The 22,698-nt window shown below is 33.5% G+C and overlaps 1 protein-coding gene across 5 annotated transcripts in view; it reads left to right on the top strand.

The window, feature by feature from the left end:
• LOC128674210 (echinoderm microtubule-associated protein-like 2) overlaps positions 1-22,698 on the top strand; it is a 67,074-nt gene that overhangs the window by 21,729 nt on the left and 22,647 nt on the right. For 2 of the 5 annotated variants that reach the window (XM_053752638.1, XM_053752635.1), the window contains exons 1-3: positions 18,595-18,790; positions 20,994-21,182; positions 22,439-22,547. In XM_053752638.1, the coding sequence (XP_053608613.1) occupies positions 18,703-18,790; positions 20,994-21,182; positions 22,439-22,547 (386 nt within the window). In that variant the 5' untranslated portion in view covers positions 18,595-18,702. Of the gene's footprint in view, positions 1-8,483; positions 8,580-18,594; positions 18,791-20,993; positions 21,183-22,438; positions 22,548-22,698 lie in introns of those variants that run through there. The other 3 variants (XM_053752639.2, XM_053752640.2, XM_053752637.2) reach the window with 3 other exon arrangements.

Below are 22,698 nucleotides of genomic sequence, written 5' to 3'. Positions count from 1 at the left end.
CAAAAAGTTGTGAACTAACCAGAGATTAGTAAACCTGCGTAGTTTTATGGTTATTATTATAAAACTTGTTCCACAAACTTGTTTTGAGGAGGCGCAAGTCATTGCTCTGGCTGATATCCTTAGATGACATTCCTTAGATCCCTATTGAATGATTCCAAAATTTCATGCCAGTATTACATGGACGTCTATGTAATACTGGCATGAATTTTTGGAATTTTTGGCAGTACTGTACGAGAAACTATTTGTCTATCAAAGATACTTCCAGCACTTATAATCACGATCATAAATTAATTGCAAAGATTACGATGTTGTAAAAAATAGATTGAAACACGCAATGAAACACATAATCTAAAGGTAAAATGATTATAAATTAGTTAAACAAGTTTGATGCTCCAAAAGCTACAGATATGTTTGCACCGGTGATACTACGTATATACTGTTACTGGAATTTTCTGCAGAACAAGTTAGCACATTACCGTAACCGATAAGAGAGGACGGTGACCCCAAATGAAAACAGTGAGTTACTGAACCGTCAGCCAACAATGATGATCATATCTGATCACATCACTGTAACGGGAATGTGCACAAATTTGTGGAATTTGTTATTTTAACATGTTACTAATTGCAGCTCTCTCGAGATCTGCAAAACCACAGAAATTATTTGACCGACTAGATTTTAGCTCCAAAAGCACTCTTTTATTTAAGCAAATTTGCTCGAGAGCTGCAGACCTAATGAATGTGAATAAAATAATGATTATTATTTTGTATAAGAATGCCTAATGTACGCACAACCAATATCTAAAAATCTTAATCAACATCATGTTACTAAGTAGATTGGGATTTTTATAGCTTTTTATAACATTCAGCCTTGTACTACGAAAATATTGCACTTTCTAGGGTATTGGATGATAAACAAAATTAGCATATATTGCAAAATCATCTAGTAATCACCACCATTACTACGCGCGGCCCTGACACCACAGCCGTGTATGATGGCGCCTACATACCAACAACATGCCATAGATCAATGATTGCATTATGCTGACTCAGGCTTCATTTAACTTCCATTATTGTTTTGGCGGCGATGTGTTAACTGGGGTTTTCCTGAGTTTTAAGATTAGATTTTAAGGTACCTTTGTAAATTACGAAACATTTGAAGCTCGAGCTAGCTTTAATTCACTTTTCGAAAAAATATTGACTGATATAAATGATTTCATCAACTTAGACGAAAATTTAAGTGAAAATGAAAAAATATTTACATAATAATATTTTCTAAGGGGGTTTCGATTGGTGCTTCGATGATTTTCGTTTTTGATTTTCAGTAGAAATTTAAATTTAGAATCAACAGAGAATACATGACTGTCAACATGCAACATGAATATGATAAGATTTGCCACGAGATCTTTGTTCTGATAAGTGTACTTATACTAATTAAAGTTGATCCATCTATCGTGTCTATAAAGATAAGTTTAACAACTCTGTGGCATGCGCCGGCGTCAACCCACATCATATCAGTGTTAATTGTTTTATCTTCTAATGTAAACGCGTCTGGCTCTATCTAGGCTTTTTCAAAAAGTCTATCCCAAATTGAATGTAACTAGGGCTGAAATAGGCATTTTAAACATCTTCATTATAGTATATTATTAACTGTAACTTCAATCGGTTTTGTGTTACCTCAGTTTACAAGCACTGCATGTGATTATGGCTTATCATCTATAAATATCTTTATTGATGCAAATGAGCATAATCGTTATTTATGTGAAGGCATAGATTATTTGATAATGATCATTAAGATTAGCAATTTTAATGTCCACACTGCTGCAGTACTGGACTTCCTTATGGACAGATTAGGTTTACTTAACACTTTCCCTGACGCTTAGTGCGTAGCACTTGATTTGTTGTCTTGACTTGTAAAACTTCCCGAACAACAACGAAGTCCTCACTCACTAGGTCATTAAAGTAGGTTCCTCTGTATACAATCAACCTGCTCAAAAGATAAGTCTAATCAAATGACAGAAATCCAAAGTACAGTTACACCCATCGTTATCTCTTGAGAGCAGAACTATGAATGGAGGCAGGGCGCGTGGGATCGGCACGCGGTTCGTTGACTTAGACATTCAATGGTAATGTGGTTCACATCCCAGCTATCATATGTTTTGTGATGCAACCATTAGCTTGTCATGCTTTGAAGCATCTGTGTAGATCGCGCATCTACATTCTATAATACTTTTTTTTTATAGTACCCTTTTGCCATTTTCTGTTTTAACAGACAGAGTAGTTGATAAATTGTCCAATTTTATATAAATTTAAAACAAAACTGGCTCCGTATTTATAACTAATTAGACTTATATACTTCAGATTGTTCCAGTCTCCGGAGACAACAGAAAATACTACTTTTTAAGTTCGTTTCTTTTCTTAGTGACAGCTACTATAACACACTACTGTCACCCATATTTGGATCAAGTATTTTTGGCCTCTTTATAATTTTCCCATCCCTTGCAGTTATTTCTAAACGTACCCAAGAATATACTATAAAATCGTGTTCTAATCAGTCAAATCCATCGGATTCATCTCCATTTCCTCTTGGTGACATGACAACTAGAGCAAAATGGCCGACTTAATTTCTTATTATCGAGTTACGGTCTGGAAGAAATTCTGAGAATCGCTTGCTCCATGGCGATTGCAAAAATTCTATTTTTAACTAAAATAATTAACCTGGCTCTGATTGCACTTAAAATAAATTAACCGATCTAAAGGAGTAACTTTTGACCCTTCATATTAATGGAAAGTACTTATTTCAAAAGTCAATGGTGAATCTCTTATTCATAATTATAAAATTGTCCACGCAAATAAAATTTATTAATATCAATGTAATTTTATGATGGTTACTATAATATTGCAACTGATCGTGCAAAAAATAGAGTGGAACAAAACTGTTTTACGCACGCAAAAAATGCAATCAATCAACTTTACAATTTAATTGATGTGACAAGAAAATGGCCGCTCGAAATAAAGGTTAGACATTGGTTGCAAACATAATTTGAAGTTTGCTTAATAGTTTATTTTTTAAATGGTTACTATGATACTACAAATATCTCCATCTCTATATATCACTGAAGGTTGGATGGGACAAATAGACAGTACAGTTGCTAGGTGAAAATTATGCCCAATAAATATGATTAAAAGTAAAAAATCTTGCCAAGAAACAGGATGTTTGTAGCTTGTGAGAAATAACTATAAATATTGACGTGAAGGTCTAATTTCTGAATAAATGATTTGAATTTGAATTTGAATTTGGATGTTCTAGGTATTATTAGCAGTAAAACAAAAGCTTCAATTTCCTATTATTTCAATGTTGAGAATAAAAACAAGATAGTTTTCATTGAAATCCAAGCATGAATAAAATTGTAAATAGTCAGAGACGACTAAGATCTACTAGTTTGCATGACAATGTCTTAATAACACGTTCTGTAGATCGTGTCGCATGCAACTTCAAGGTCGCGCCTCGAAGATCTTCAGAATTACGCCACAAACTACAGAGGAGATACAATACAGAGTACAAATCAAACATATATTATATAACTAGTTTTTGCCCGCGGCTTCGCCCGCGTGTATTTCGTAGCAAAATCTCAGTATTTTTTTTATCGTACTCTGTGAGACTGGTAAACATATATGATTCAAATTCGCATTTTTTCTCATCTTTAGTTCAATTTTTTGTTTCTTGTCCCGCATACTTGTCCAATCCCGCTTCCTGCTATGTAATGTAAAGTAGATATCCCGTACCGTTTCCTAAATATTGTGCCATCATGTTTTTTGCAATGTGTCCCGTCCTGTTTCCCACTACGTGTCTCCTTCCTATTTCCCGCTCCTACTCCCACTCCCGCTTTCTGCAACGCGTGCCGTCCCAATTTCCATGACGTTTTACTGACCGGTTTTTTATTAACCACAAACGTAAATTAAATATTTCTTGTATTTACTATTACTGTTATTTACTACAAAAAGTAAGTGTGCCAAATTTCAGCTTCCCGCCCAGCAGTTTTTCGGGTGTATGTTGTCTGTCAGTAAGTCACGGAGTTTTATACTGATATATTGATACATACTGCGCCCATTGTATCTATATCAGACTTTAATCGATAAAAACAATTTGTTTATATTCTGTTTACACCTTTCTACAACATTTTAAAGTAAATCGGCTCCGTGGATTGTTATTTTAATTTTCCTACAGGACCCCCTCATTTGCCGGGATGAAATGTCTATAAGATGTTAACCCGGGATTCTGAGGAATTTTTGATTCATAATTAGTTTTTCAATTATCCTATGGGAACCTGACCATTTACCGGGATGAAATGTATCTAAGATGTTAACCCGGTATATAAGGTACCTATGTACCAAGTTTCAAGCAAATTGGTCCAGTAGATTTCGAGTGATGTGCGTTCAGACAGACTGCCCGTAATTCTATGACTTTAAAAAAATCATATTACCCTGGAACCATATTTATAATGATTGAATAAAACTCTTAAAAATAGCTGGAACACGGCATTAGTACTACACATCATTATACTCAGCTCAATTTCAAACAGTTCCGAACTATTTGATTTTGTTCTTATCTATGCCTAATGACAAACATTGTTATATCAAATCTATTATTTCTATTATTTAAATCAGTATGTTATTAATGTTTTTTTTTTATTGCTTTTCATAATTGTTTATTACCCATGTTTTAGCTTTTAAACTCCTGAAACACAGGGTGATTTTCACCCTAGCTCAGGCAACATTTATTTTTAACATAGCTATTAAGATACTTGAACAAAGATTTTATTTATTTATTAAATCATCATCTTTAGCAAATTTTTACACTGCATCCAACAAATTAATGTTCCTTGCGTGTGATCGAGTTACAGTACACTATATCTTAACTGACTGTCGATAAAAAGTAATTGTACAAACGACCTTGGCTCGTGACTACTCGTCACTGAAAGTAAAAGGTTTCAATTAAACTTAAAGTCGGTCATTAGCCGTTAAATCTGTTTATATTAAATTTTTCGTGTCTCCTATTATTGAGGCGGTCACCTTGTCTTTTTCTTGTATTATTGAATCTGTGACTGGAATGTCAAATGAGACATGATCACCATCTCAACTCGTTGTAAAATTTGTATGTGGAACGACAGAAAATTTCCGTTAATTATATTTGTATGCTATTGAGCAAACAAACATACATGCGATCTACCAAATGGTAAGTGGTCACCGCAGCTTACGGACGGCTGCAATACCAGGGGTATTACACACGCTCCTGAATTCCTGCCGGTCCTGAATTAATTTTTTTGCGCCCTTGTTGAAGAACTCCAACGAACTACAAAATGGACATTAATAATAATAATAATATTCTTTATTTCGAGCATCAAGACTCATACAAAATTTTTGTTAGTAAACATATAAATAAATTTAAAAATCTAGGGTTAGTAGGTATGCACACAATTTAAATTAATTTATTTGACATGAAGCCCACAGCAGTCCAGCCGACTCGCTATCATAGCCAGGATGTTCTTGGAGCTGGGTCGCACGCGCCGCACCAGGCTGGCGCTCCTTTTATTATTCCAAACATTATTCCAAACCAAAACTCCAAACTAAAATTGAACATGATTCCAGACCTCTCTAAAATGTATTTTTGTATCAACACAGTGGCTTTATAGTGCACTGATAGCAGCAACAATTCCAAACTTGGTTGAATTCATGCTCACACACCACTTCAGGATTGCTCAAAGTTGAGATCAAATCAGACAATTTAGTTCCTAAAATAACGTCAACTCCATACGGTACTTACACAGCTTACACGGAACGATAATTAATGTTAAGATTACGGCAACTGTTTTCTTGTTTATTAATTTATGGTCACATAAAAGTTACTATATCTGCCATAAACGTCACTTAATTTGTCGTGTGCGTGTCGTAAATTGGGATTTGTCCAATTATTTTTGGTCAAGTTAAAAAGTTAAAAGTTTGAGCGCGTTAAGTGTTAAACGGCGGCCATTTAACAAGCCGTGAAATTGCAAGGATTGTAATCGTAAATTGTCTTTAATGGACCTTTACATTTATGGAATTGCATATAATGACCATACAGTCGACTTAATTGGTAAAATATACGATTTGAGACAGTAGTGATAAATATTTCATTGTAATTATTGAAATCAGCAATGCTGTTAGCACAAAAAAAAATGCAAATTAATGAAAACCTACCGACGTCAAAGTTGACTATAGTTTGTACAAGATATTAGAAGAAGTTTTTATTATTAGTGTAGATATAGAAGACGATTTTCAAGACGAGTGCGACTCAGCCCGCACCGCTGCCAAACCGTCACTAACAGCTTCCATCAATAACCACACGAGTTACCGGTATTTTCATTAACAATGTCTATTTCTTTCATTAAGATTTATTAAATTAAGATATGTAATCTTTATTTTCACGTTTGGCATTAATTTGCCTCTGCACTTTCCAAAAAGTCAACCAATTATTTGAGTTGACCACCCAAACGTCAAATATTTTAATGGATACTCTGAAACTGAACTGAACTATTTTGAGTGTAAATTTAAAAATTTACACCCAAAATAGCCCAGTTCACGGACTAGCCATAAATAAATATTAACAAACGACAAAGTTATTTGCAATTAAGTTTCTTGTTTTCTTGAACTCGTGTGAGGCATTCCGGGTACTTACTCTGAACTATCTATCCAACAGATCGTAGATACATCATCAAGCAACAATAGCCTTAAAAACTTAAGCTTTAAAATTCAAATTAGCTAAGCTATGTATAGGATAAGTTATGTATTACTTTGAAGTTCTAAGAATTTCATTAAAAATGTAGACAATAAATTTGTTTCTATCTTATACTTTGTATTTTACTCCATGGGAAAAGTAGTTGCAATTTGTAGTATCATCTAGATAGATTTTATGAGTTCCTTTCGTAATTACTTACCAGTAACAATTTCCAAAGACAAAAAATTACCTTTTTCTGTTTCGCTTATTCAATGACATCATAGATATTAATCTGAGTGAATCTGAGTGCATTTCTATTTATTATTTTATACAAAACTATAAATTCTTCCATAGAATAAATTACTAGTCTAGAGTCTAGTCAAGAGAGCCGAATACGACTATGGTGATGATAAAATACGATTGTATGGAACCTCTAATATGCACTCGAAAAGAAAGTTAGATGAATGATTGTTATAAAAGAAAAAAAACTTGGAAATTATCACGACGAAATCTTATCTCAATAAGTCTGCAATTCTAGAGGACGAATCTACAAATATCTGTGAATTCCCAATCTGACAGATAAAATCTGTGTTATCTGTGGCAGCGAAGGTCATGAGGTCTATTGATGATGTCAACATTACATCACTGACCTTGTTATGTGTAAATACTAGGATTCGCGCTTATCTCGTGTTTGGTATTTAAAAAATAATATCAAAGTACATGTGTGACAATATAACAAAACCATTTTTTTTATACTACCCACTGAGCGTAAATAGACATGCGGGCCATCCCATGGGAACTGAATTAATTTTTTCACAACCTTCTTTAAGAAATCAACATGACTAGTATTTTATTGTTTATCTTGAGACAAAACTGACAACTTATCTGAGAGCCCTAGCCTAGTATATGGCTTAAAATAAAAGAAGAAATGAAGTTTATGTACTGCTTTGTTAGAGTAAGATTCCCTTCTACTATTATATTCACGGTTGTGTGCAATATAGGAGGTCAACTCTTAAAAGAGTTCATTGTCAGGAAGCGTGCGATATTTTAATAAATATTATAGAAGGAACGTTCAAGAATTAGTTACGCCATCACTTATTTAAATGTATCGTTCGGTTTTCCAAGCGTAGATAAACAGTAAAATGCAATGTATGAATGTGTGTATGTGTTTTCTTTGTTTAACAAACTTATTTACTTGTACATAGAAGAAACAGCGAAGAAATTGTTTAGATTGGTTGAGTTTGTTAACAGACGAGTGCACCGGTTTCTTATTCATCACATTTAAAAAATGAATTTCAGGTATTTATAAAAAAAAAAAAATATTTATATATTGTTCTGTTGTTATGACTACAGATGTAAAAAAGTTTACACAAGTGCTTCTTTATATTCTAAAATCTTCAAACTATTCCTAATATTTACTATTTGCAATACTTACCACGCATGCGCTATCGGAAGTACAATAAAAAACAATTCGTATTCTGTTAGTGATACAGTTTACATTACAGTGAGGCATTCCATTTGGAAACCCTATTGTGTAGCCCCACGCATGCGCGGGTCCTACCCCACTTGTTTCGACAAAGTCCTCAAGGCATTCTTTCTAGAACTTTCTACTTTCCTCCAAAGAATTTAAGGTTTCGTTTTAGAAAATTGGCGCAGTTGGAACTGTCTCTTTCCTATATGTAATCAGCTGTCTGACCCGATTGATAATTCAGTTAGCTCAGAGGCTGCCGGTTTTATCTGAGTCTTTTTGTATTTAAAAAAATATTAAATAGTTCCAAATTTAAATAGTGAAACGTGCTATTACTGGTGTTAAATGATGTTGTGAACTGTGAGGTGACGAAACAAAATTTTGTTTTTAATAGGTTATTTATCACCGTTGTCAGAGCAACCGAATTCTGTGCGTCTTTTGTCAAAAACAATATATTGTTAAATTTTTTCTTACAATATAAAATCTACCATTATTATTATTATGAGCCCATAATTTCTCCCATTTTGAGAAGCCATTTTGCAAGCTAATCTGACTATTGAGGTTATATCATAATGGCTGACTATTAGCTATAAAATGCCTAAAATATTCAATTGAAAAGGCTTAGAATATTTTGTTTAGATTGATGAAGGAGGTAAACATAATAAAGAGCATTAGATAGATACCAAAGGTGAGTTCCCAAGACCAAAAGGATGGTATTAGATTGCGTTCTTTCTGCCGAAAGACTCACATTTCAAGAATACAATTTCAATTCATTTTTACAAGAAATAATTTATGCGAAATAAACGATACTTGAACTTTACTCTTGGAATTGCGGAAAAGAGTGAGAAATATGTATAATGCTTGCTAAGGTATTATATTACAAACAAGATTCAATATTATAAACAAGAATCAATATACCTATACCAGGTAGGTATATTGAGTCTTGTTTAAAATATTTCTTGTCTCTTCGGTTCCTTTGAATTGAATCAACTTTGCTAATATGATATAAATATCTATCATGTTTGCAGCGTCTATTAGAAATCTAATATAATATTTATTAGATAATGCCCCTTTACAAAGGCTTTAGTACAAGTATCAAAATATCGGAACCTGTGAAACTAAACTAAATCCTTTGAAAATATATGCGTATCTATTTATACCCGTTTTTACCTTTCCATGTTAATTTGTTAACGGAAAATTATCTTTATTATTAGCATATAAAAAGTAAATAGCAATCAACAGCATATCAGCCTACTCAAAATCATTGTAATTTTCACCTCTATTATTGAGGCATAGTGACCCATGCTGGGTGTAAGTGCGGTTGACTAAACATATCTTATTGATGTCAAAAAGAATACACAAAAACTAAGGCTACCTGGATTCCAAATCGCAAGTGAAAAGTGCCTTTACCAAAAGAGCTCACACATAAAATGATAAAGCACCATAATTCTCACAATAATCGTATACAAATAAGCAATTTCCCAGCCCGTGGCCCATTTTACACAACGCAGACCTTCAGACGATTGTCAACTGACATTTGAGGTCACTGAGCCTATAAACCCAATGCCAATCTATTCTATCTGAACCATTGTCACAAATTTTCCAAAATGTTTGGTCTTTTTCAAAGACTATTTTTGCTATGTTAGTCTGAGCAGAGCTATTAACCCATAACTATTTGGTTCTACGACGGAAATGAGTCATCGACATCTAATCCCGCAAGAAATAACTAGAAACTGAACAGAACTTTCCAGCTTTCAGAGCTATTCAGATCTCCTTTGCTTAATAATGCTTTGATAAATTAAAAAATATATTTATAAATTAGAATAACATACGAAATAATGAATTATTTTTAAAATGACATAAAAAATATTCAGGGAAGGCCCCCTAGCCAAGTCGCCCATCACGCAGGCTGCATATCAGAACTGATTTACAAGAAATATTTTTTCTTGTAAATTTGCTATCACTAAAATGACAATTATAAAAACAGAAGCCTTATGTATTCGCTATGTTGACAGTGCTGTTTAATCGTAATAGTTTGAGTAAATATTATGGTTAGGTACCCATCTGCATGACATCAGACAGGCAAACATGCCAAGTTTGTAAACGTCGCCTTTGTTTCAATTTTATGACTGATATGTTTGGGGTTGGACAAGACAGTTTATTATTTTATGTAGGTATATAGGTAAGGTACATACAGTGTCCTAGTATGGGGTCCATTATGTCATGTAGTCAATAATTGCCTTGGTCATGGCGGTAAATAAAAACTCTTCGTATATTCGCATCGGCATCTGAGTTTGGCGATAGTGTGCAACCGGCATAAAGACTAGACAATCGCGGCTCCAAAGCATTAGGTTCAAACCATTCTATTCCTAACAACCTAAACATTGACATCGGACAATACACGGGACGTGACGTAATCTAATTACAATTTCTAATGTAAGGACATCCGACATGGCATTGAAAATCGCATGCGCAAGTCTGACGTGAATTCTAATTATTGATGACCAGGTTCGGCGAACACGGTGGATTCCGCATACATTACAGGTTTTTGATAAATAAAAGAACACAAACAAACTGTGCAATGATTGGGGTGGACGCTATTTAGTGACACGTGTGAGACGCTGCTTGCGTTGCTACTGGACACACTGGCGCCATCTCCAGGCCATCAGGTCGAAGGCCGGTGGTGCTGCAACTGCAGCAGAGTGCCTCAAAAGGCCCAAATATGTGGTTATTGGCAATAACTAGTTGTACATCGGTCGGAAGCGGTGATGGTGTAGGTAATGGTTAAGACGCCCGCCTGTGGATCGAAAGTTCCCAGGTTCGAATCCTACTCGTGCCACATGAGTTTGTATACCAATCTGACTCATGTATAGTAGTTTTTATCGACCACCACTTGCTTCCGGTAGGAAAACATCGTGAGGAAACCTGCACACTGGTTGATTATTAACTTGTGTGTAAAATGGAGAAGGCAAATGGTTGGTTTACCATTTGCCTTCTCCATTTTACACACCGTCCGTTACTAAAGCCAAGAAATTTGTTATGTGTGTTTAATTCCACGTAATGATCACGATCCTCAGCCATGAGGAATACGACTATGAAGAAGAATTGTACATCTTTGAGACTTGGGGTGGAAACTGAGTCTGCTTTCTGTATGTTCGCGATAAACTCAAAAACAACTGCACGGATTTTTATGCGGTTTTCACCAAATATTATTCCTGAGGAAGGTTTAGGTTTATAAGTTAACGTGAGCGAAAAAGCCGGAAGGGGCCACTAGTTTTAAATTATATATTACAAAAAGATTGGTCGAGGTATCCTGTGACTAAAGGACTGGAGTGTACACGTCTAACATTTATGGAAAATTGTTGTTTCTTCACAGTTTACTTTTATTAACAGCGTCCATAAAAGTAGGTACTTATTACATAATTGCTCATCTTTATCTATATATATATATCGCTGTATATCGGTCATTTCGATATAGTACGAGCTAAAAGTCCGTTCTAAATAAATGGTAATAAAACATAGATATGCTGACATTAAAACTGAATTTATAGTGAAGCACTAAACAATTTATTATAAACTTCGACAGTTTAATACGGTATAAACTTTCAAAACTGTTTTAAAACCATTATTTTTGCCAAACTACCTGTTTACTGTCTAGACTTGATCGCGAAATGTTTGCGAAAAACCGTTTATGGACGCTCTAACTAGATAAAACTTAAATATATTTTAAATATGTCTGTAATTCATTAAAGTTGCATATAAAATTTCTATATTTTCATTATTAATTCGTAATTTATAATTTTCTGCACAATAGTCAAGTCAGATGCCTTTTTACGACTTGAATACAATCTGACACCAGTGTTAGCAAAAATACAGTCGAAAATATGAAAATGCACAATAGTACTGTATCAATGTATTTCTCTAAAAATGTCAATTCATATTTGTCTAATATTCATTGTCTCAAATTCAAAATTCTTTATTCAATTTAGGACGATATACCTACATCCATAGTTATATAAAGTATACATCACTTATTGACGTAAAAAAAATTACTTACACTAAGACTGTCTACTACTAGGTCAATTTAAAGACCTATCACTCTAATCCTCTTATTCCAATTTACCAAGTTACACAATAATCCTTTCAATTGAAATCGCTAATACATTATGTCAGCGCCAGTAACTACCAAACGTTCACCAGATTTGGACTCCTTACATAACTGCCGTGGGAATCGCACTGTGGTCGTGTTTGTCTAATGTTCTGGCATTAACCCGGCGTCCTGGCTGCGTGGCAAAACGCTATTCGACGCGATGCGATGCGACAAGCGACGTCACGTTCCCAAAAATTTCACGAGTGTACAGTAATCATAAATGGAAAAAATATGTGATTAATAAGTAGGTGTTAGACACCATTTAGAGACACCTCGTAAATTTCCCTAAAATTTCTTCAGAGGTTTTCTATAACAAATCTCCGGAAAAAGCATCATGATAAAATCGCGCCGAGTCGCGCTGCCTGGTCTTGTTAATCGCTCAGCTAGGACGTTAGACTTCGGCAGTAGATCTGCTTTACCATAAATGATGCCATCGTGAGAATCATTTTCTCTTAATTGTGTGGTTTGTGTTATCGTAAGCTCTCTATTTGAAGATGCGAGATTTTCAAATGATAGTCTTCTTGAGACACGGAGAAAATAATTGTTACTTATAAACACATAGGTTATAGCAATGATAACACAGGTAATAGAAATTACTTTTGACTTGAAAGAATTTTCACTCACACCACTGTGCAGAATAGTTACAAATAAAATCTCGATTGGAAATAATTTATGCTATAGAAACAAATTTTCAATTCGGACATTGAAAGGTTTTCTTTTCTCCTATAATCTCTCTTCTTACTCTTATAATAAAATAAATAGTTCCAGTAGTGTTATTCATATTCTGTCTCATCATTGTTCTCTGTTATATTCTCGGCTGTGACGCTCAAGTTCCAGTTGACGAATAAAGCTTATTTTTTCAAGATTCGGAAGTCTTTTTACGACCGACCGCTTACATGGCGTCAACCCTCTTCGGAATGTTATTATCTCTTAGTTGCCTCACACGACATCTTCTGGAGGACATAAACCTGGGAGTCTTTATCCATTTTTGATGAAATTTAACAGGTGTGTAGGATATTCCAATAGAATTTTTAGTTCGTACTTCGTGGGGCATGAAAATCGGTTCAGTCGTTTTTGAAATATTCACATTTTTGTAAAAAAAAATATTGTGTTCGCGAGGTTTAAGTTCACGGCGAACAACTAGTTAATTTAAAGTAACTATTGTAACTTCACTATTATAGTACGTTGCGTAACTGTAAGTTACTAACGAGACGCATATAAAACCCATTTACATCCAAAACAGTCACGAATACTATTAGAAACAGTTATCTCAACAATTGCTGAGCTTTAACTATGAGCTTCCAAAGCTCAATCAATTATTGGTGATTGCTGACATTTTATACAACTTTCTCACTTCTAAGAAGTACTAACGCTGTTCAAATGAGTTCGTTTCAGTATTTCGTTCAAAAACACTAGTAGTTTTGATGTAATTTAAAATCTTCTAAAAGACTCAATCATAAAGGTATAATTTTTGTATAAACGCTCTGACTTGACATTGTCTTCACTATGCAATTGTTGTCTAATTCATTTCTAGAGACAAAATACATCGCCTGTACTAACCTTTATTTTAATTCGAAAATATTTCCTCTAATAAAATGCAAATACTAATTAAGATTTAACTTTATTTATCTGTCATTATTAGAATCTGTCGTTTATTGCATTGCATTTGAATACATAATCTATTATTTTGTAGAAACTGGCGTTTTGAACTCATCTGGTGTGTCCCGGGGGCTTATTACGGGTTGCACTTCTCACTATCGTGATAACACTTCTCACTATCGTGATATAACTTCTCACTATCGTGATATCACTTCTCACTATCATGATATAACTTCTCACTATCGTGATATCACTTCTCACTATCGTGATATCACTTCTCACTATCATGATATAACTTCTCACTATCGTGATATCACTTCTCACTATCGTGATATCATTTCTCACTATCGAGTCGTTTCGATTCGATGGTGACACGTAAATAGCATATTTCTTTTGTTTATGTAAATAGCAAAGTCGCACTACGCACACAGAATCTGTCATATTGCGCTGTTACCATTCAAACTTATAAACTGTTGTGTACTCTGTCATTTCGCTTTAGGCGTTGTATCTAATCTTTTAAATTCCCACGACTTTCACACGCGACTCCACATAATTATAAGATGTACCCTCCTTCGTGATATACCAGTTTACGTAACGGAAAGTTAACTAGATTTGGACACTTTCAATGATCATTGTGTCAATAAGTCTTAAGGCACTACGTGCCCGTACGATAATAAAATTAGCGCGACCTATAAATTTTTGACTTTGACATTTTTTTTCTTAGCGAAAAATAAAAAATCATCTTAACAAATTATGCCACACTATATAAAGAATGTTACACTATATAAGTCCATAGTAATCATGGAATTAGTAAGTACTCCGTAGTACTTACTAAATCCGTGGTAGTAATGTAGTCACAGTTGACTCATACAAAAACGGTGGTCACAAAATACCGTTTAGTCAACTATTCGACCACATTGTATTATAATAAAATTATAATATATTCTACTAAAAACTAATGTAACATGATCTGTTAAAATATTTTTTTGTTTTCGCTAAAAAATAAAAGGAATTTATAAAAATGTGATTGTAACACTAGGTAGTGCCTTAAATAGTTTTGGTCTCTATCTCCAATTGGAGATTGTGTCAATACGCCTTAAGTGGGCGACTTTCAATAGGTACTTATTGTTGTAAAGTGAAAACTAGTGAGATAATTGGTGTAAAATAAACATCACGTACCTACCTTACGGTAATTGTTTTCGCTTCCAAGTAATGAGCGCTAAAAAAGACTCGGTTAAATTTTCTTATTCATAAACGTGCTGCGACGATTCTTCATAAACGTGTGTCGTAAATATAAATATTGGTTAATTGTTAAATTTAATAATTATAATAAATATATTAGGACAAATCACACAGATTGAGCTAGCCCCAAAGTAAAGTTGAGATTGTGTTATGGGATATTAATTCAACGATATTATATTTTATAACATACGAGTATATATATAGATATATATATATATATATTACATTTTCAAAAAAACGTACATAAAACAGTGATCTAGGTACTTCTGTTACCTGTCAGTATTTGCACCAGTATTACATAATGTCATAGATTACATCACAAAAACTGTAATAATTCACATACATACAATTACTAGACTCAGACTCTGTACGCCCCGCCCTAATGTCGTAGTCGCCTTGCAGTACCATTGTGTTTGGTTAATTGTTTTTGTTATTGTAACTCATGTTTAGGAAACATTTGACAACGCTTAAGTACATGTTGATTATTGTATGGTTATCATTGAATCTTTAGCATTTCAATTTACTTAATCTTGTTAGGTAAATTATGCACGCCATAATTGGCTTTCAAATTAATTAATTCCATTCCATAAAATAACTTTGAATTATTAATTACAATTTCTTTCCAACTTACATTTTCCACAATCTGGAAAATTCTTCATTCTCAGATTCAATGTAAAAAAATATAGATATTTTTAAAAAAAATTGAGATAAAACCGTCTTATAATAATAATAATACAATTTATATATTTATCTGTACAATGGTTGTTACACAAGGTAATTGCTTTATAAATGGAGCTTTTTGCAGCTTCGGAAGTGACCTTTTGATATCAAAGTGTTGTAGTAAACCCGGTTTTTGTTGAAAGTTGTTAACCAAGGATCACTTGATAAATATTATAAATGGTTAGTTTAATCTGTTAAAAATAAGCTTAATGTAATAATATGACCCTACTGAAAACAATTTAACTTCAATTTCAAATTACGTTTTATCTTCTATATTAAAAAAGACTTTACAGTAGTGACATAACACAGGGTTACTATTTAGTCAGTACGCAAATCAAACATACGTATCTTTATCACATTTAAGGAAACCTTTTAGAACAAAAAATTGAAATTTAATATACTATTGATCAGGAGAACTCGGGGATCGGGCCACGGGCAAGAAAGATGTGTGCCCCCTGTTGCTCTGTGTTTTCCTGTGTGCTCTGTCTAAGAAGGCGGATAAAATAAATAAATAAATAAATAAACGGATAAAAGCTTAAACGTTAAAAATAAATAATTGTAGAAAATAATTTTGATTGCAAGTTCTTTGTCAATTAAATGCGAAAAAAGTTAAAGCGTCGATATTTTTAAATTAACTTTAAAAATAACTCTTTACAAATTTTCTGTAAAATTCTGTAAAATATGAAATTCCTTTTTGTAATTCGTAATATAGTGATGAATTTAATTCCAATAACACTAATACATAAGACGTCTTATAAAACGGTATACGACTTATACTAAGCAATAGATGATTTGATGCTGCATAACATCGGTCGTTAAGACGAGGAAGTCCAATTTGTTGAAGATTTTAATGATTACATACATATTTAGATACAAGTAATTTGTCAGTCATTCTAACAGAAAATTGATTTGGGTTTAACGAGTTATATAAAACTTGTATAGTCTTACAATATTTAGTGTAGGTAATATTAGACAATAGAAAAATAAATATATAAAATAATTATATGACAGACAGACAACGCACAACTGAAACTACTGGGAGTATAAATCTTAATCATTTTTAAAGCGTTTCTTAACGTTTGACAATACATTACTTTTAATTGCACCAAAGAAATACAGAAAATAATATATATCACACAATTTTACTACTATTGCCACCTAATAACTGTGTCACGTCTTCAGTCCTTACAGGGTAGACAGAGTTACAAATGAAACAAAAGTACTTAAATAATAACCGTCACAGGAGCCCCTTTCAGCAAGGGCCCGTGGCAATTTGCCGAATTACCTCTCAGTAGTTACGCCACTGATTATAGTACCTACCGCTGTACCGTTAAGATGTATCGGATCAAGCGTTTATGCAAATGCTCCCAGTTACCTGAATTCCACAACCTCTAGAAAGTAACAAGTTAAAGTCGCTATTGTCACTTGTTTACTTAGACCTACCAACATTTGAATATGTATGGAATGGTATTGGGGTTTACTGTAAAACTCAAGTTTCACATCCTTTATTTTTATATACCGACTAGCTGCGCCTCGGGACTTCGCTTCTGTGGGAATTTTTGAGATACAAAGTACCCTATGTGTTATTCCAGGTTATATTCTATGTGTGTATCAAATTTCATAACAATCGGTCTAGTAGATTTTACGTGAAAGAGTAACAAACTTACATACATACATACAAATATCCTCAAAAACTTTCGCATTTATAATATTATATTAGGACTGCGTGTATCGTAGATTTGGTGCGCGTGTGGTCTGAGGTCCGCTTCTTTTCATTTTTAAAATTCTATAAAAATATGCTTGGGATTTTGTGAACATCCCCAAAGAATTTGAGAAATGTTTTTTTCCGGGATGAAAGGTAGATACCCTTGTCCTTCTCCATATTTATCTCAGGCGAACAGAATCTTATACACTTACATTCCCTTAGCAAGTTTTATAAATGTTTATTGAAAAGAAAAAGCATTTATAGTAATTTTTCGACGTCCATCCTTAAAAAGCCCGCTTTGTAAAGTTTATCTTTAACCAGAACATCATAATTATAACGATGTATTTTAATTATACCCTCATTAAGTTTTACTGATGTAACTACCTGTAATATTGCTGTATTACGAATACTACTGTAACCAACGGTCGAGAGATCAAAATTGTTCCGTATAACTTCAATATTCTACTTGCATATCTGTTTTAATTGCAATATGAAATATATGATTTTCTAGCTTAGATCTATGAAAATCTATAATACTTACTTATTATCGAGCTGGTTAATTGATAGGATCGAAACTGAACGTTTTTGTAGATGAGGAATGACAAAACTCAAGCATATATTTCTCAAATTTCCTAGTATTGGTAATTGCAAATTGTACAAATATAATTAATTAAGTACCTATAAATTAATTATTATTTTTTGTATATTATGAATTAACAGTAGTAAATAAACATTGTAAAAAACAAACAAACAAGCCGATAATCCATTGTTACTTGCAGTTAAATATTATTTTACTAATTTCCTAATTTTTCTCAATATCATTACTGTACACAAATTTACATAAACATCATTCTCGATATTGTCTAGACGCACACCATTCGGTTATGACGAAAAAAAAATTGTTTTTATTTTTTTCAAGTAAAATTAGTAATTGTGAAAAGGAAAATATTTGTTGTAGCTTTGAAATCAGTTTGCTTTCCCGTCAACGAAGTAGTTTGGCAAAATATATATGAGTTTAAGATGTGTTAGCGTCGTTGTGAGTGTAGTACCCGTGGTGTAGTGGCAAAATGGACAGTAATGCTGACAGAGATTCGAGGAGCTCCCGCGCTAGCGACTCGCCTGGCGACACCATGAACGATGTGTACGCTGCTTGGCGTGAGTTTGTAATTTTAGAAAAGTTTGTCTTATGTTGGAAATGTTAATTTTTTCGAAAGTTTTATATAAATTCACAATTGAATAAATTTTCTCAAAACTTTTTAAAATATCGACTTCTATTATGAAACTCGAAATGTGCCACGGTAACAGCAATATTTCCAAAGTAACAAAACAATTAGACAAATTACTATTAAAATACCATTCATAATCGATGGTAACTACAACTACTATTTTAGAATTAACAGAAAGCCTATTGTTGATTTCTGAAGTGTAGTGAAAAATCTAGATTTATCTTATGCAACACGTTCTACGTTTGCTTCCTTTCATAATATACTATACTTTAGGTCCACACTTGTTTAAATAAATTCGGAATGGCAAAGACCGTAATCATTACAACTGTGTAGAGTGTATACTGAATACATTATCAGAATCCTTTTTATTCTTTCATTCGCTGTGACGCTTCAAAGTCCAGGGGGCTTACCATCACCTCTTAACGCGATCCACTTTACGTCCTAAACTGAACTGCATCGCAAATTCGTACCATTGACTTAGTATAAATGCGATTTATTATTATTATTTATTTTTGGTATAAATGTGAATAAACTTATTTTTACTATAAATGCGAATAAACTTATTTTTAGTATAAAATTTTTAGTATAAAAGGTTCCTAAATTGAACTGAGATGCATTGGAATCGTTTTGTAAAAGTTGATGGTAGGGCTGCAGGACTTACATTAAAAAAAAAACCTTAAAACATTAGGCTCTGATATAAGATCAACCGCCTGTCTCATGTCAAAGATCTTAAGAGTGCTGTTGTTCTTTATATCTGTTTGTACATATCTCTATAATTAATTGGAGCCCTAGTTTCATAGTAAGTCAAATAAATACACAATTTTCACATGTCAAAATACCTAAGTGCATCGAAAGTCCGAACAGTTTTGCACACGTACGCGTTTTGAATTCGGCATTGTCTGGGCGACAATGGACCAGCTACAATGCTTGGTATTTGTCGCGTGACCTGAGCATTGTTACGACATGCACATTATGTGAGCTATATGCTGACGTTGAGTGCGTGCGTGCATGTATTGTGCACTCTGTTGCGAATTTAGATTTCATTTTAGATTCGTCTCATTAATCGGTAAAAACTAAATTAGGTATCAATGCAGCATGCTTTGTCATTACTTAGATATATTCCTATGAGTCTTATTTTAAACATTTTACCGTTTTTTTACAAGTTCACCTACCCGGTCTTTAGGAGATTCAGTCCAAAAACAAATACCTAGTCTAGCCATAAATATTGTAAAAAAGAAAAAATATTTTTCTATTGCAAATAACATTTATTGCTTTTACAATGTGTTTTTATCAATAGAATTCACAATGAGTTTTGAATGAATGAGAATGAGAATTGTATATCAATTTACAATGAGTTATCGATAGAAGCACGCACTCTTTCCATGGGAAAATTCTTCACTGTAACTACTAATACCAAGCGTATGGAGAGTTTTAAAAATTTCATTTGGCTACATACCTACTTTGTGTAATGCAATCACAGCGATTCGGTTCTCTTTATCAGCCCACTCCATTTTAATATCGCAAAATATTGTACAATGTATTGGCGCCGAAATAAGAAAAGACAATGAAAAATCATATAAAAATAACGGATTCCAAATTCAAATGTCATTTTTAGTTTCTTTTTAATTGTAACAGTATTTATGGCCAGACTAAGTATAACCCAAGTATAACCGAACCTGGCTCCGTCGCATCGGCCTAGCGAGTTGCCTCTCCGATAAATAATAAATAAATAATAATAAATTTTTATTTTCAAAAGCTGGTTTACAGTGATAACTCTGTTTTAGATAGATGCCTCCTTTTAAGCATTACGCCTGTGCCAGGAGACATCGCTCTTTCATTAACAACACAATTTATATTTAGATGTATACAAGTATATGTACAGTAAATGTGATGTGAATTTTCTTTTTAACTTAAGACTAACGTAAAATAGTGATTAATAATGATGTTGGCTAATGATGTTTGCCGATGTGCACTAACATGTTTTATATTTATTACTCTGAAGTTTATTGCACTCGAAATTTATATTTTGATGATAAACTAGTACTTTAATAATGCTAAGCATTCTTCCAGGATTTTACTTTTCCAGGCCTACACGGCACACTTCATTAACATATATTTTTTTGTAATTCCAGATGAAATGTTAGAAGGCGAGGGCGCCGGTCTGGCGGCGCGAGTGGCTGAGCTTGAAGTCCGATGCAGCAGACAGGCCGAGGAGCTGCTCTGTCTGCGGTCCACCTTAGCTGATGCTCTGAGGAGACTGAACGCTCTGGAGGGCAGGGCGCCGACAGCACCGACTGGCCAAAGAAATGGCGCGTATACAGGTAAAGAAAGTTTAGATTTTTTAGAAATTAAGGCTGATACAGACACGTTTGATGTATGTGGCCTTTCTTACCTAATGCTCTGAGGGAATTACAATAGTTGCCAGAAATAAATTGAAAAAAATATATATATAGAACACAAAAACTGGTACCTAAATAGTTGTGTAACGTTTAGATAACATTCATTCATTCTTGAACCTGAATTCAAGTAATGTGTAGAGAATTAGTGAAAGCTTCTCTTAACTTTCTTGCCGCGTATTTCGTAAGTATTTCATCAAAATCAGTAGAAACGTATAATTAATTAAATACTCCAATTAAAGTAATTAATTGTTATTGCCTAAATCATTAGGATTCATTGTTTTACGTTGGACAACATTTTTTATTTCAATCTAATTATTTGTATTGAGTTATCTCAACGTATACAATAATCATAACTAGTCAAGTTTCAACTTTACTTTGTATAAATTTTGCATAACAAATAACCGTTAACACAGTCAAATAAACATCAACAAAATTCATTGCAAAATTGATAAGTCGTGCAGTACACTGTACTTAATATAATAATGCAGATTAATATTCTTTAGACACTTACCCATCAATATTTCCTGATGTTTAGAGACCTTCAGTTGCCGCCATTTTGTTTTTGTAACTGGACACTTCCAATTTATACCTAGTTGTAATAAATACTGGTTTAGATAACTAATATGGCAGTGTTACGTGGTTGTGACATAATAGTTTGCAAAGTGCAGGCTAACTAAATACAATAAATTTTATTATTTTACATGAATATAACTATGTTATAAATATTATAGATGGATTTTAATACTTATTCTATCTAATTTTAGTCCTTTTCGTCACACCTGTGTGACAATCTACGATGGTGGTCACGAAACTGAAAACGTAATTATAGATTACTAACAGCCGGTCCCGGCTTCGTTTGGGTAAAACGGTAGTAAAACTGTAATAATAAAAAAGCCTATCCTACTAATATTACTTACAAATGCTAGTTTGTGAGGATGTGTTTGCACGTATATTCATTCCTCTTTCACGCAAAATCTATTGGACGGATTGTTATGAAATTTGGTACACGGTTAGAATATAATCTGGAATAACACACAGGGTAATTTATTACCGAAATTCCCACGGGAGCGAAGCCCCCGAGCCTAACTAGTATTTTATAAATCAGATTCTCCCTGACAAGTGTTGTTCCACAGCCACAGCTAACAAATTAAGTTAAAAAAATATCTTCATGTTTTCAGGGTCTTCGAGCACGCCGACCCGAGAGCTCCGACTGAGGCAGCCGGCGTACCGAGAGACAGCCAAAAGAACCTCCAGCTACGGCTCCAGCGGCTCCTCACTTCCTCAGAGGTAATTAATGAACAATTCTTCAAAATACAAACAGGAAAATAAAAGAGAAACTTAATATTTTTCTTCTGCCCTTAACACGCATTGACACCATTCGAGTGTACTTGTTATAGACTCTGATAGCCACGTAATATTTTGACGCAGCTATGATAAC

The sequence above is a fragment of the Plodia interpunctella genome, chromosome 12, assembly GCF_027563975.2.
Source record: "Plodia interpunctella isolate USDA-ARS_2022_Savannah chromosome 12, ilPloInte3.2, whole genome shotgun sequence".
Lineage (NCBI taxonomy): Eukaryota > Metazoa > Arthropoda > Insecta > Lepidoptera > Pyralidae > Plodia > Plodia interpunctella.
The sequence above is the reverse complement of the archived record's forward strand: the minus strand, read 5'-3'. Positions and strand labels throughout refer to the sequence as shown.